General features: G+C 38.3%; 1 protein-coding gene across 1 annotated transcript; it reads right to left on the bottom strand.

Annotated features, from left to right (window-relative positions):
- Positions 1–282: 282 nt before the first annotated feature.
- Positions 283–6,679, bottom strand: LOC128246644 (chymotrypsinogen A-like). Its single transcript, XM_052964950.1, has 9 exons — positions 6,638–6,679; positions 6,079–6,131; positions 5,621–5,718; positions 5,158–5,249; positions 4,719–4,904; positions 3,518–3,615; positions 1,947–2,086; positions 893–950; positions 283–497 (listed from the first exon to the last, which is right to left on the bottom strand). The coding sequence occupies exons 2-9, from the start codon at positions 6,128–6,130 to the stop codon at positions 373–375; spliced, it is 849 nt and encodes a 282-aa protein (XP_052820910.1). The 5' UTR covers position 6,131; positions 6,638–6,679; the 3' UTR covers positions 283–372.
- Positions 6,680–14,319: the final 7,640 nt, after the last annotated feature.

Here is a 14,319-nt window from a genome sequence, read left to right on the forward strand (position 1 = left end):
CCTCACCTTTCACTGTTATGTGTCATCAAAAAGAACGAAAGGCTTGTTACTCTGAGTAGTCACTTCCGGATTTGTGTAATAAGGTCTAAAACAGGACCTTTGGACTACTTACTTCTTTATGGGCTACTGGGATGGTCCCTGTCGACTTCAATTTCGTTTGAATTATTAAGCGTGTTTCTATTTGCAATGATCAAGCCTTATAATTGATGAATCAAAAAGACAACAACTTAAAAAAAGTCTGGGGCAGCATATATAGCAGGAAATTATAAATGACCAAAAATATAACTCAGTGATGGAATTTAATACGTATGGACAGAAAATCGCCGCGTTTCATTTTACACCTCACTGTAACGTAACGTGTATGTAACTGCGTTAATATTGGTATGGGTAGCCAGCGGTTTCCATTGTTGTCAGCACCCAGTTCTGGTACACTGTCACGTCTTCAAAAATACCTGGCTCATCGGCGGTAGTACAGTTGCCACCAGATGAGGCCAAACCTTTGTTGTAGAAATTAGTTCAGAGAAATTAAATTAGTTTCATTGTAAATTAACAAGCCTTTGTGCAGAAAACTAACTTTCTCTTTAGCCTTTAAACATATCTTGCTTTTGTGTTTTCCTAGTGCAGAAGAAATTGTATATTACAATGCTGATAGTTGTATACGACTTAAATGGCCAAATTTCTCAAATCGCATTTGCTACTTTGAGAAGCATGCTGAAGTTTTACTATGTCATAGGTTATATATAAAAATCGTATAAATTACTAAGAAGCATAACCTTAAAATAATAACAAGGTTAAATGATACATTATTGTTATAATTTGAGTCAAGATGTTGGAAGTGCTACACAAAATATTTAAAACAGTAAGAAAATAGTTAAACAAAAGTAGCACATACCTTCAACATACCAGGCTCCATTCTGCTTCTTGCAAACGAGAGGGCTTCCAATGTCATCCTGGAAATGATTAGAAGCAATATATTGCAGGTTTTAAACTACAGCTGTGGGTTGATATGAATTAAATACAACTGATGATGAGACTCACAATAGCGTTGCTTATTTTAATGAAGGTATACATGCACTAACCGCCAGATGGCAGCAACTGGTCTGTCACATATAACAACAAATATAAACAGAAAGGTTCCACCTTTAATAACTACAGGGGTTAACCCGGTAGCCCGAACTTTAACCAAGAACCGCTCATCTTTAATAACAATGCAAACTATAGGGCCTAATCCAGTAGCCCGCCCATCTTTTATAACGATGCAAACTACAGGGTCTTATGCAGTAACCTCAACTTTAACCAAGCTCCTTCCACATTTAATAACAAGGCAAACTACCGGGGCTTATCCATAAGAGTGAACTTTAACCTAAATCCTCCCACCTATAAATACAAGGTAAACTACAGGGGATAATCCACTCGCCCGACCTTTAACCTAGATCCTTCCACCTATAATAACAAGGTAAACTAAAGGGGTTAATCCACTAGCCCGACCTTTAACATAGATCCTTCCACCTATTATAACAATGCAAACTACAGGGGCTTATCTAGTAGCCACAACCTTATCAAAGATCCTACCTCCTATAATCACAATGCAGCAATAATACAGTATCATTTTTCGTTTCGTCAGTCTATTATTGGGCATAACATGACACATAGTTGCATCAGAATTATGAGACCAATTGTTCATCCTGAGTCATACATCTACCTCAGGGAAGGTATTGCATCCGGTTCTCATAGCCAGCACACAACTAAAACCGTTAGCAGGAAGTCGTTCCAGTAGTAGGCACAGAATAATACACCATTAACATACATACACGAACATAACCCAACAGAAGCATTTCCTCTGGTTCTCATAGACGGCAGACACCTAAGTGTTGAGCAGAAAGTTGTCCCAGTTGTTGGCGCAGAGTAAACAGCCACCAACACACAAACACAAGCCAAACACTTACCCCACAGAAGTCTTTCCTCTGGTTTTCATAGCCGGCACACAACTCATTGGCGGGCAGGAAGTCGTCCCAGTGGTTGGCGCAGATGGAGTCATCTAGGATCGGGTACATGAGCTGGTTCAGCTGCTCCTCATCACCAGTGTCTGGGTGTAGAATGGTAGGATTTTGGGCGTTATTATCGATTTAACCTTGTGTATCACTTGCAGTAATTTAAAGAAAAGACTAATTCAAAGACACTTCTGGGTGAATCCAAGCGCAAATAAGCTGTTATAATTGCTAAACATACAAAATGCTCCTGAACTGTTTATCTTGCACGATATATAAAACAGCATCAACCATTGGATAAAACGTCTTAAATAACCGTCGACAGACTTGTATGTGTTTCTTATATTGCTTTTAATATGTAAACTTTCGCCTGTAAAGATAATGATTTCAATTTATTCTCATTATTTCTTACAACTCCATTCAATTATATACCTCACTTTTGACATGTTACTTATTAATGTGTTTATATGTGTATTTTTATATGATATATTTATAATGCCGAGAAAGTATGTATAGTTTCAGTAAAAAAGGTTATGTTATGTTATGTTATGTAAACATAATATAAATTTACTCTCACCCATAAGTTCCTCTTTTGTATGTAATTAAAGAAAAAATATAAATTGCCATTATATTTTTTTACATGTCACATACCATGCTTTTTGTTTACTTGATTGTATGACGCGGAGCTTGTAATGCTTAACTCAAACTGGTCTTTTCTGTTATTATGTGGTAACCCAATAAGGGTAGCCCTCCCCCCTTAGGGTAACGTTTATGCCAAGGCCCATCCGATAAAAAGCTAGTATATGGAACAGTGTTTTTCATCTGTTTTTGAATGTGGCCAGGCCTTTAGAATTGTGGAAATTGCGACAAAATGCTTAAATTTGTGAACTTAACATAGAACATTTATTCCAAACAAAACAAGAGCTATCACAGAGACAGCGCGCTCGACTTTTTCGCCGCTTTTCGGCGTATGGAGTGAAAGGTTTTGGCGAAATATGCATGGATCAGTGTTAAATTAGATTTCAATGCAAAACATGATGTGCTAAGAAATTTACATAAATTTAATTTGAAAATATTTGTGGTACGCAAACTTGAACGTAAATTCTAAGTCGTAAAAGGGGCATACTTTTGTCGAAATGCGTGATAGAGTTACCTCCTCCTGTGTACATTCAAAGCCATATGTAAATGGACTTTGAAAATATTTGAGGTGGTACACAAACTCTTACAAAAACTTTAACAAAAGTGGTTACGCCGACGCCGACGCTCGGGTGACTAGGATAGGTCTCCTTATTCTTCGAATAGTAGAGCTAAAAACAAAGCAAAGCCCCCTTTTAAACAAATTCCTGGGGCCTAATATTGCCTTAAACAATACTTGTACAATTTGCAGTTTTTGTTAGGAGTTTAAAAGTAAAAAAATGGAAACTTATGGCATTTTTTGGTGAAAAACTTTGGCGGGTTTTGAATGAGGCTGAATGTCGGCCCCATTTTCAGTTCATTACAAAATCACTGTAGAATGTTGCTTTACTCACTTCTTGTGCTTCCCCATCCGGGTAGATAACACTGATCTCCGACCTGGTAACCGTGGCTAGCATCAGGCAGACACACGGGCCTGGTGTAGTCGTTCCATCTACAATACATGACGCAAACAAGAAAATCAGATGGAGGGGTGTTAACAAACTTCTAATATTCAGTGTTTGTATAAAGTTTCATCAAAAACTTGGACAAACCTGTTTCCAAAATAATGTTTTGACAGTGCTCCGTCAGACGGCCGTATTGTGAAAAGGTTTGTCGAAGTGTTTTAAAAAACTTAACTCCGAAGGCAGGGCTCCGTAGACGCGCTATGTTTCATTTAAAATGGTGAAAAAATAGTGAAGTTGTCTTTGTTTTAAGTATTTTTTTCAAATAAAAAAATGCCTTCCGACATAGCATTTATGACGCAATTTATCACAAGGTATACACACACTGATAGTGCTAGGTTGTGTTTTGAATAGAATAGCACTTAGGAAATATTAAGCTACTATACAGGTCAGACAAATTATAGACCATTAGTTTAGTTTAGGTGTGCGGCGAACCGACATGCGAATCGAACAACCGACCGCTGGATTGACAGTCAAGTGAGTTACCACTAGACCAGGGATCCGCCACAGCCTGAGTTGAGCTTTGTTTACATCCCTTAATGTCTAGTAAGCAAACTGATGCACTTACGGTCCGATGAATCAAAAGTCTATCGACAGCGCAACACTCGAAGCAACAATCAATTTCATTAAATTTGATAATAATCAATGGTGAACGGCACGTCGTAAAGAAGACCTTAAGATGGTGAACGGCATGTCGTAAAGAATACATTCAGATGATGAACGGCACGCCGTAACAAAGACGTTCAAGAAGTGAACGGCATGTCGTAAAGAAGACGTTTAGACGGTGAACGGCATGTCGTAAAGGAGACTCTAAATAGTTAATGGCATGTCGTAAAGAAGGTATTCAGATGGTGAACGGCATGTCGTAAAGAAGACGTTCAGATTGTGTACGGCATGTCGTAAAGAAGGTGTTCAGATGGTGATCGGCATGTCGTTAAGAAGACGTTCAGTTCAAGAAAAGCAAAGAACGGACAAGTCATTGTACATTAAATTACATATTTATGCGAGTACCGAGCTGTCTTAGGTTTTCAGTTGTTAAGGTATGAAGGTTCAACCTTGAAATAGATGTATGAATATCCATTCTTAAACTTACACAATGGGCTCAACAGTGATGATGAGAGCGATGTCATTTTCAAGGCTCGTTGTGTTGTAGCCTGGGTGGAGAACCACGCGACGGATGTGGTACGTCTTTTCGTGCGGGTCGGTCATGCTGATGTTGTGAGAGCCCGTGTAGAGACGCCAGTTGTGGAGGTTCATGTCGAAAATGCTGTAACCCCACCTGCATGGCAAAAACAACGAATATATGGCTTCGATATTTTTATCTAGCGCCGGTTTTCGAAAAGTATGCAATCCTATTTCCATGTCGATTGCAGTGAATGGATTGATTTTGCATTTCACAATGAGTGCTAATTAATAGTTTTATTATAAATTATACTTTATGTTAAAATTTAGTGATTATTTTGACAAAGTTACTCCTAATCTATACTCTATTTATAGAGATTGCAACCATAGTATGGCAAAAATCAGCTTACCCCTCAAAATGCTGAGCGGAAGTCAAAATGACATGAGAGTCAATGATTGCACCGGAACCGGAAATGTAGCCAAGGCTGTCAACAATCAGCGTCTGAATCACAGATAAAGGTAAATGCAATATTTAAAACAAGAAAGCCTTGAATGGAACTCCAACGTTCATCAGTTGCTGGTGTTTTCATTCAAACAAGGTGAATAACTCCCTAAGTATTCAAATTAGAGTTATTGGACTAGATATAGATGTGCTTATTTTCTCTAGCGACATGAGTACCAAGTTTGAATTTAATAACATGAACAGTTTTTGAGTTATGGCTATAGTTCAGCACGACAACGATTCTAATCCAGTCTACATAAAAATGTATTCTTTATGTCAACCACTTCATATTAAAGAAATGTTCGGCTCATAAAATATAACTTGTTTAGTGTACAAAGTTGCATGTCCTAGCCGATTTTTGATTGCCATACCATCCATGGCCATGAGCCGGGGGTGGCCGTCTGTCCTCCGACAATCCTTTTGGTTTTCGGCTGAACCGTTTGGATTCCACATGGTACGCTGCCCTGGCCTAAGTGAATTGATGGTACTTCTTAAGCAATATTGATATGGGAACTCGGGAGTTCATTTTCATTTGTGATACATGTACTAGATTATGTAGTTATAAAGTAAACATTATTTTGTACGCGTTATTTTTCTACGGGGGTATTTTTTCGAATTATAGTATAAAGTAAATCACGAGTCTACAAAGTAAATTACGCATTTCAGGTAGATCTTTCCGAAATCAGATTTGGTAGCTCAACTTAAACAATTCCGTAGGGTATTGGGGTGGGGGTAACTATCGTTTATATGTATTAAGCCGTGTAATAAATTGTAAAATACATAGAAACGTTCAAAGTAAAATTCAAATCTGACATAAGTTAGTCAGTACCTTGTACCGAGACGGCAGCCACAAACAGAGCTAAACAAGGAATAAGATTCATTCTGTAAAACAAAAATAAACCATGCGTGTAAAGCGTACGAAAACTCAGGTTTTTTAAAGAATATTTTTCCTAAAAATACCGGGACTATTGTAACTTCAGTCTTTCAGCATCTTCATTTGCCTTTACACTGTATGAGGTTTGTCGGTATGTGCCTGTCGAAAGTTTTAAGTTTGTTCGTTCTTAGAATAAAGTTTGTCGGTACAAAGTATGCGATGTGTCAGAACAAACTATCAAGCTTCCTAATTTACCACAGAGTGGTCCATTGCCTTGTATTAAAAAAGTACCGGAAATGATTTCGCGATCCCCAATTGACACGTAGCTCAAACAGATCACCATATGGTTAAAGACAAGAACAAACCATTGTTGTCAACAAGACAATAAAAAAGTACATGAAGTAATAAGAAAAAGAAAGAAAAACGGCAAATAGTTTTAAAATGAATTTAAATTTACTGGAACGAATACAATAAATGTTTCACCTTTAGAAAAATAATTGCTAAGACGTCTTACCTGTCAGTTTTGGGTTGAAAACTTAAATGTCTCTAAAGCTGGCCATGCGTTATCTACTAGTTTAAGATAAGACGCACGATTCCATGGTCTTGCATAAAGTCTCAAAAAGATAAACATGAGTTTATCAAGAGCTTTCATATATATCAAAATTATAGAGAATGCTTCGTTAGATAGATAAAAGAAATGTGATTTGTTACATGCATCTTGAGATCTTTTTCGAAACGAAATCAATCCGTTCAATCTAAAAAGCACAAGACACAAAACACATTAAGCGCGGAACACAACAAATAAGCATAGCACACAACAACATGATTAACACACAACAAACATGCATGGAAAACCACAAACAAGCACGGTATACTCAACAAGACACACAACAAAGGACATACAACTTTAAAATGCACGGCACACAACAACGTGATTGACACACAACTAACAAGCATGGAAAATCACAAACAAGCACGGTATACACAACAAGACATACAACAAAAAACACACAACTAGAAAGCACGGTACACGACAGCACATACAACACACATCATTTTGAGTATCAGGTCGAGCGCCCATAAACTATTTTCAGCCACAATGAGTTCCATCTCAGTTTTTGTTGACTATACAAAGACCGTTACTCCAACATTTAACCAACTGAGATATTTTAATAGGCGTGTGTTGTCTTGTAGCGTTGTGTCTACTGTTTGGACTTGATCCCTGTGCCTCTTAATATGATCTGCGTTAAATGCAAGGCTACTTGTCCTCCTGAATTGTTATCAATGAAACAAGACCTATGTCTATGACTCTTATCACATACAAATATGTTTTCATAATAAAAACAAAACAAAATATTCATTTTACGCATTTATTTAAGGATAATCAAGCACATATACTTCACAATTGAATATGGGCATGGATGGCTAATACTGGTAGGGGAAGTAGGCCTGCTCCATGGTTCTCTAAAATTATCCAATCCTGGTACATGAATAGATTGTTGTGGTTTGGCGGTTGGAATGGTAAATATTCTCCATGGACAGCGGTGGCTCTTATATATCAGTCAGAAAGGTCGGGAATACCCCGATATTTTCAAATCATTCGCCGACTTTCAGTGCAATGACATAAGATTAATTGATTTATGTATTAGAAACTTTACGAGAGTACTTCCAAAGATACGTTATATGGTAAATAAAATGCAAACCACACAAGATACACGAACTCGCAGTGCTGTTAGCCAGACAATGTATTCACCACGTACATAAATACTAATAATTATATAAGAAATCCGACTTCAAAACTAAAACATTAATTTAACATCTTTTCGGCCATCTAAGCCTTTGACTCAAAACCGTGTTTTGAAATCTTACTTGTAACTATCTAAACGAGTCGGAGTGGTCTGCCTTTGATTTGTGTTTCAGACACGGACAATTTGTGCTTCAACTGACATTTCTTGTATTCAATCTCAGCCCCGAAAGCAGTTGGCTGAGACTATAAAATAGAATAAAAATTCGACCTAAATCTAGACGGTAAACACGACGTTAAAACACAATTTTATTTTTGTTCTGGAAATAACACTTCCCCCTTATTTGTATGGGATTGGAAATATATTACTACATCAAGTTATATTATGTTTACTGGTTTATGTAGAAAACAAGATACACGAATGTAGTCGGGTTTGTGTTAACCAGAAACATTAGCTCAATAAGCTGCTTTCCGACATGCATTACAAACAAACATAACATATAAAAAAATAACAATGAGCTTGTGACCTGGAAATAACAGCATAAAGGTTAAAATGAACGAATACTGAAACAAGTATTTACTAAAGCGGTTTGTTATCATATGCATGCATACAGTTACAAATCGTAAATTAGAGCATTGAAAACAGTGATAACATCAACAAGTTTTCCCAGCTGTCCAAACGTGCACGGTACCGCGAGTTGACATACCACCGGAAAATGGTTAGTTCTTTCAAGAGTATAACTTAAAGGATAACCGTATACATTGAAATAGCAAATTGTAAGTAGAAATATATATGGGAACAACAACATTGTACATTGATGTGTAGTTGGTAAAAAACTTATAATTAGTTTAGCTTGATAGGAAACATCTTTGGAAAGTATTGCTTAAAGGAGGTAATATGTGTATCATGTTATCTTGATAATACTAGATTTTGCTGATATTTTCAGGAACAGTAGCGTACTTGTGAAGGCATTTTTAATCCCATTAGGGCAATCCCTACCTATAGGTAACCATTCAAACCTCTGCCCGGCTACTGTCCGGACAGTATCAGCACCTACCACTGTCTGAGAATGTGAATTGAAAATGTTTAGTAACAACTAAAATATACTTACCGGAAGAAAAATACAAGTAGTTGTTTTGTGTTCGACAGATGTAATATAAATTTGAAACAATCATGAATAGAGATATTAGCCCATGTTATTTAATTTGATTATTTGTTATTTTTATTCAAAATGACCGCTTAAATCTTTTTGAATTCCTTATATTGTCCAGAGGGTGTAAGCCATCCAACTGAAAACAAAACTCCTTTTCCGTTAAGACAAAGGATAAAAGATATTCAGTGAAACATCTTATAATTCTCAATTTCTTCTATTTTTTAAGCAATAAGGTATTATTTGCACGTAGAGCATTTGCAAGAGGAAACTGTCGAGGTGCGGATCAGCCTTCTTAATTCCAGGTAGTTTTGGGGGACATTTTTTTTCCTTTGGGAGGCAGTTCAATACCTGACTAGTCTCAGAGCGGAAAGAGTTCTTCCCATATTTAGTTGTTCTTCCTGATGGAACATCTACACAGTGTTCATATCTGAGATTAAAATTACATGTTTTAAAAACTACTAGGTTTTGAACATATTCTGGTGAGATACCATACAGAAATTTTAAGTTTCAATAGCAATGTATCTTACCCTGCTCAAATATAATGTTGGCAATTGATTTTCGTAAGTTGAGGTGTAATTATTAAAAACATTTTTAAAGCTCTGTATTGAATCTTTTCCATTTGTTCTGTGTTGGTCTTGCTACAAAAATGCCAAACGACAGGACAGTAGTTGAAATTGGGTCCGATAAAAGATTTAAAGATAATATGCTTAGTATTGGTTAAAAACTTGCTTAGTCTTTGATATCCAATATGTAGCTGTTTTTTGGCACATTTGAGAAATCTGGGCATCTAAATTACCTAACATAACTATCTAACTCAACGCCTAAAAGTTTCCCTTGCCCTGCACAAAAAATGGTGTAAAAAAAGTATATTGAATTGTTTTATTTCTTTAACAGACTTTGAGCCAACTGAAATTGCTTGAAATTTGTCAGGGTTAGCCTGCATTTGATTGGAAGTTAACCACTTTAATAAAATATTACTTTCATCTTAAAGCGTGGTCTTAACAACATCAAGATTTTTATCACACACATATTGAGTCAACTGCATAATTATACAAAGCTGCATTATTGATAAAGTAGAAAATGTCGTTAAGGAAGATGTTGAATACTAAAGGCCATCATATGGATCCTTGTGGTTCGCCTTTCAGAATGAAGTCCCAGTCACTGGTTATTTGACCAAGTTTGACACATCGCTTTCTGTTTGTTAGATAGCTGTGCATCAGTTTACATGCTGGGGCTGAGAGACCGTATGCCTTTCTAAGATGAGATCATGGGGCAGGCAGTCGAATGCTTTTGAGAGGTCCATTAGAACTGCACCTACATGTTTGTTCTCATCAAGGGCTTTTTGCCAGTCTTCCACCAGCCTTAACAGGGTAGTTTGACATACAAAAGTTGTTCTGAATGCTGCCAGGAAAATATGAAAAATGTAATCAAAAAGACAAATCAGTTGCTCACTTATGACGCGTTTATATAATATGGACATTGATGGTAAAATACTTACTAGTCTATAGCTTTTTAAAATAAAGGGGTCATCTTTCTTGGAAATAAGGGTAAATTATGCTACCTTAAGACTATTTAGAAATGATCCTTGGCTAATGATTTCATTGGCCATGTTTCGGATGGAAAACTTTTAAAATATCTTTGCCAGAAATGATGATTATGCGAGGAATCAGATCTATAAGATCTATAAAATAAGGCTAAATCAATATATTAGAATCGGATTTTGTAACTAAGGGTCAAGTGTAAACAACAATTGATTATACACATGGAAACTTACATCCATTGAAGTGCTTTAATTGTGATAAATCTTCTATTTGTCATAATATTCTTATTTCATTTAAAGCACCACACTGATATGCAAATTGGTAAACATAGAAGAAGAAACAAGTAAATTATGTAAATCTAGAATTACGATGGAAATGTTTAAAAGGAACAAGTGAAACAACGGATTTGCCCATACACACAGATAATAAAATAAGAGATGAATCTCACACCCTAGTGTATATCATAAGGATACAGAATTAGATATTATAAGTTACGGGGTTAGTAGGTTACCCGATATGGGATATATGGGGCAACGGAAACCATATCGGGTGAGAGCAAACCCGATACGGGATATACGGGGCAAAGGAAACCATATCGGGTGAGAGCGAGGCTCAAACCCGATTATGGTTTCCTGCGCCCCGTATATCCCACATCTGGTAACCTACTAACCCCGTAACGTATATATGCCGTCGACAAACTGTTTACATGCTTTTATTCATCGGAATCGGAAATAGACGTCATTTTGGTACGATATAAATTCATGACCCAATATGGCAAAATATGAGGTCACCGCGTGACCAGTCCTGGACCAATGGCGTTGCGTCATTTATGTTGAAGGCGTGATATGACATTATGTAAGTGATTTACAACGTGTTAGGATGAACTCCATATCTGACCTCCAATTACTCCAGGTCTCGCACCACATCTACTAAAAGAACACCAGGTATGTCCCTTTTAACCAAGTCAAATATGGTAACCAGAATCATCGGATTTATATCTACTGAGGCGTTCATCGAAAAGCGCAAAGTCTACTCTTCTTAAGAACTTTGAATATTGACTTGAAATATAGTATAAGGACAATATGTTCAGTTAAATTTCAGTGCAAGTGTTACTTCCAAAATCAAAAGAATGTTTCGTCGGAACTTTCCGTCCTACGATTATATCGGAAATATATATTTTATAACTAATAAGTATTCATTCGAAATAAGGATAGTACGATATTCATGGATAAGACTAGCACACCATATACTTAACTCTAGTGGGTACCAGACCCAGTCGGATTTCGGGTTACGTGCAAGTTCGGGGCTAATTTGCGGTTCATGAGTTGTTTTCACAATGATGACCTATGTGTGGCGATAGATTGGTGAGTCCATTTACTACTTCCACTCGTCGTTATCCCGCTACTACACTCAAATGAGTACCAAACCTTGTCGGAATTCAGGTTCCTTGCCGGTTTGGGACCAGCTTTCTGTTTAACCGAGTGAACGAGTATTTCCAGGATGGTATTCTACATGGCATGGAAGTTGGACATATCTTCTCCAAAACCTTTGAAGGGTGGTACTCCACCTTCTTGGCTCAAGTGAGTATCAGATAAATCCGAAATTCGGATTCCGTGCAAGTTTGGCTCGAGATTTGCGAGCGTTTTAAACGAGTTAACGCGTTATAAAGAGCGTCGACCTATATCTGTAGGCTGTGGCTCGTGGACAAGTCTCAATGTGTACGGACGTGGCGGCGTGTCCCTATGTGGGTGAGTCCCCTATGTGGGCTTGTACCTACGTGGGGGCAAGTTCCATTTTGGGTGTGTCCCTAAATGGACGTGTCTCTACGTGGGTGTGTCGCTATCGCTATGTGGGCTTGTACCTACGTGGGGGCGTGTCCGTACGTGGGTGTGCCCCTATGTGGGATTGTGCCTACGTGGAAGGTGTAACTTCATGGGCGTGGGGACGTGTTCCGTTGTGGGTTTGTCATTATGTGAACGTGTCCCTACGTCGGTGTGTCCCTTTGTGGGATTGTACCTACGTGGGGGCGTGTTTCATTGTGGGTGTGTCCCTATGTGGGCGTTAACCTACGTTGGTGTGTCCCTATGTTGGCTTGTACCTTCGTGGGGGCGTGTCCCTACGTCGGTGTGCCCCTATGTGGGCTTGTACATACGTTGGGACGTGTACCTAGGTGGCGGCGTGTCCCATTGTAAGTGTGTCCCTATGTGGCCATGTTCCTACGTGGGTGTGTACCAATGAGGGTGTGGTCCTATGTTGGCATGTACCTATGAGGGTGTGGCCCTATGTTCGTGTGTCCCTACGTGAGCGTGTCCCTTAGTGGGGGCGTGTACCTACGTGGCTCAGTCGTTATGTTGGCTTGTTTCACGAGGGTGTGTCATTACGTTGGTGGGTCACTACGTGGGGCGTGTAACTACGTTGGTTAGTCCCTAGTGGGCTTGTACCTACGATGGTGTGTCACTTCGTGGATGTGTCCCCCTGAGGGTGTGTCCCTATGGGGGCCTGTCCCTAAGTGGGGCGTGTACCTATGTAAAGGTGTCCCTATGTGGGCCTGTCCCTACGTGGACGCGTGTCCCTACGTGGGTGTATCACTACGTGGGCCTTTCCCTTCGTGAGCGCGTGTTCCTACGTGGGTGTGTCACTACGTGGATGAGTCCCAATGTTATTGTGTCCCTATGTGGATGAGTCCCAATGTGGCTGTGTCCCTATGTGGGTGTGTCCCTAGGTGAGTGTGTCCCTGTGGGTGTGTTCCTAGGTGAGTGTGTTTCCCTTTGTGAGTGTGCCCCTAGGTGAGTGTGTTTCCCTTCGTGGGTGTGTCCCTTTGTGGGCGTATCCCTAAGTTAGTGTGTCCCTATGTGGGCTTGTACCAACGTTGGGGCGTGTTTCTTTGTGGGTTTTCCCTCGGCGGGCTTGTCAATCGGTAGGCTTTCCTCCTTTTTTAGTGTTTGAAGTAAACGATTGACCTAACTGTTATGGTTTTTCTATGATGGATCGGACATTGCCATTTACAAAGCCTGTAGCTGGTCGAAGTATATTTTGTGAATTTACAGCCGGCTGTGCAACTGAATCCCTAGAAGACTTGTCCATACTCATGGTATCGAAAAATTCATTTTGAACATATGATAATAAAACTTCCAGACATAAATGACAATATATTTCCTTTAATCTTATACCAAAAATTAAAATGATGCACTAAAACTGACAAACACATTTAGGAACAACGTCGACGATTGACAAACATGCGTGGCTCATAACTTTTAACGTTCAAGCCATTGCGAAAGAAAAAAATGCAATCTCTTTTTGATTGAAACTGTGTAAAGACAATAGCGGTAAATGCACCACACTGCTGACGAACCTTTCCACGGCTTAAGCATCATTGTATGTATATTGTTTAGTGTCAGTTAGACTTTAACATTGTGTCTATCAAGGTAAAAGATAACTAAGTAAATAGTTGATATATTATATTCTATAGTCAATGGACTAATTTGCACGCGAAATAACACTGAATTCTAGTGCTTTACGACCCCAACATATATGGGGAGAAAGTTCGGCTCGTGTACTGAACATTAAACAACGTTAAAAAAAAAGTTTCTTATTAGAAAAATGAGATTGGTAACGACTATGTATTCGATAAAATTACTACATCCGGTGTAGGAGTACGAACAATGCGGTGAAAAGATAAACATAAAAGTAGATCCAGCATGTTAAGCCTGTTTCGGGAATCCAAAAAATATGTTTCTAATAAGAAAAATAATATTGG

Source organism: Mya arenaria, chromosome 2, assembly GCF_026914265.1.
Source record: "Mya arenaria isolate MELC-2E11 chromosome 2, ASM2691426v1".
Taxonomy (NCBI): Eukaryota; Metazoa; Mollusca; class Bivalvia; order Myida; family Myidae; genus Mya; species Mya arenaria.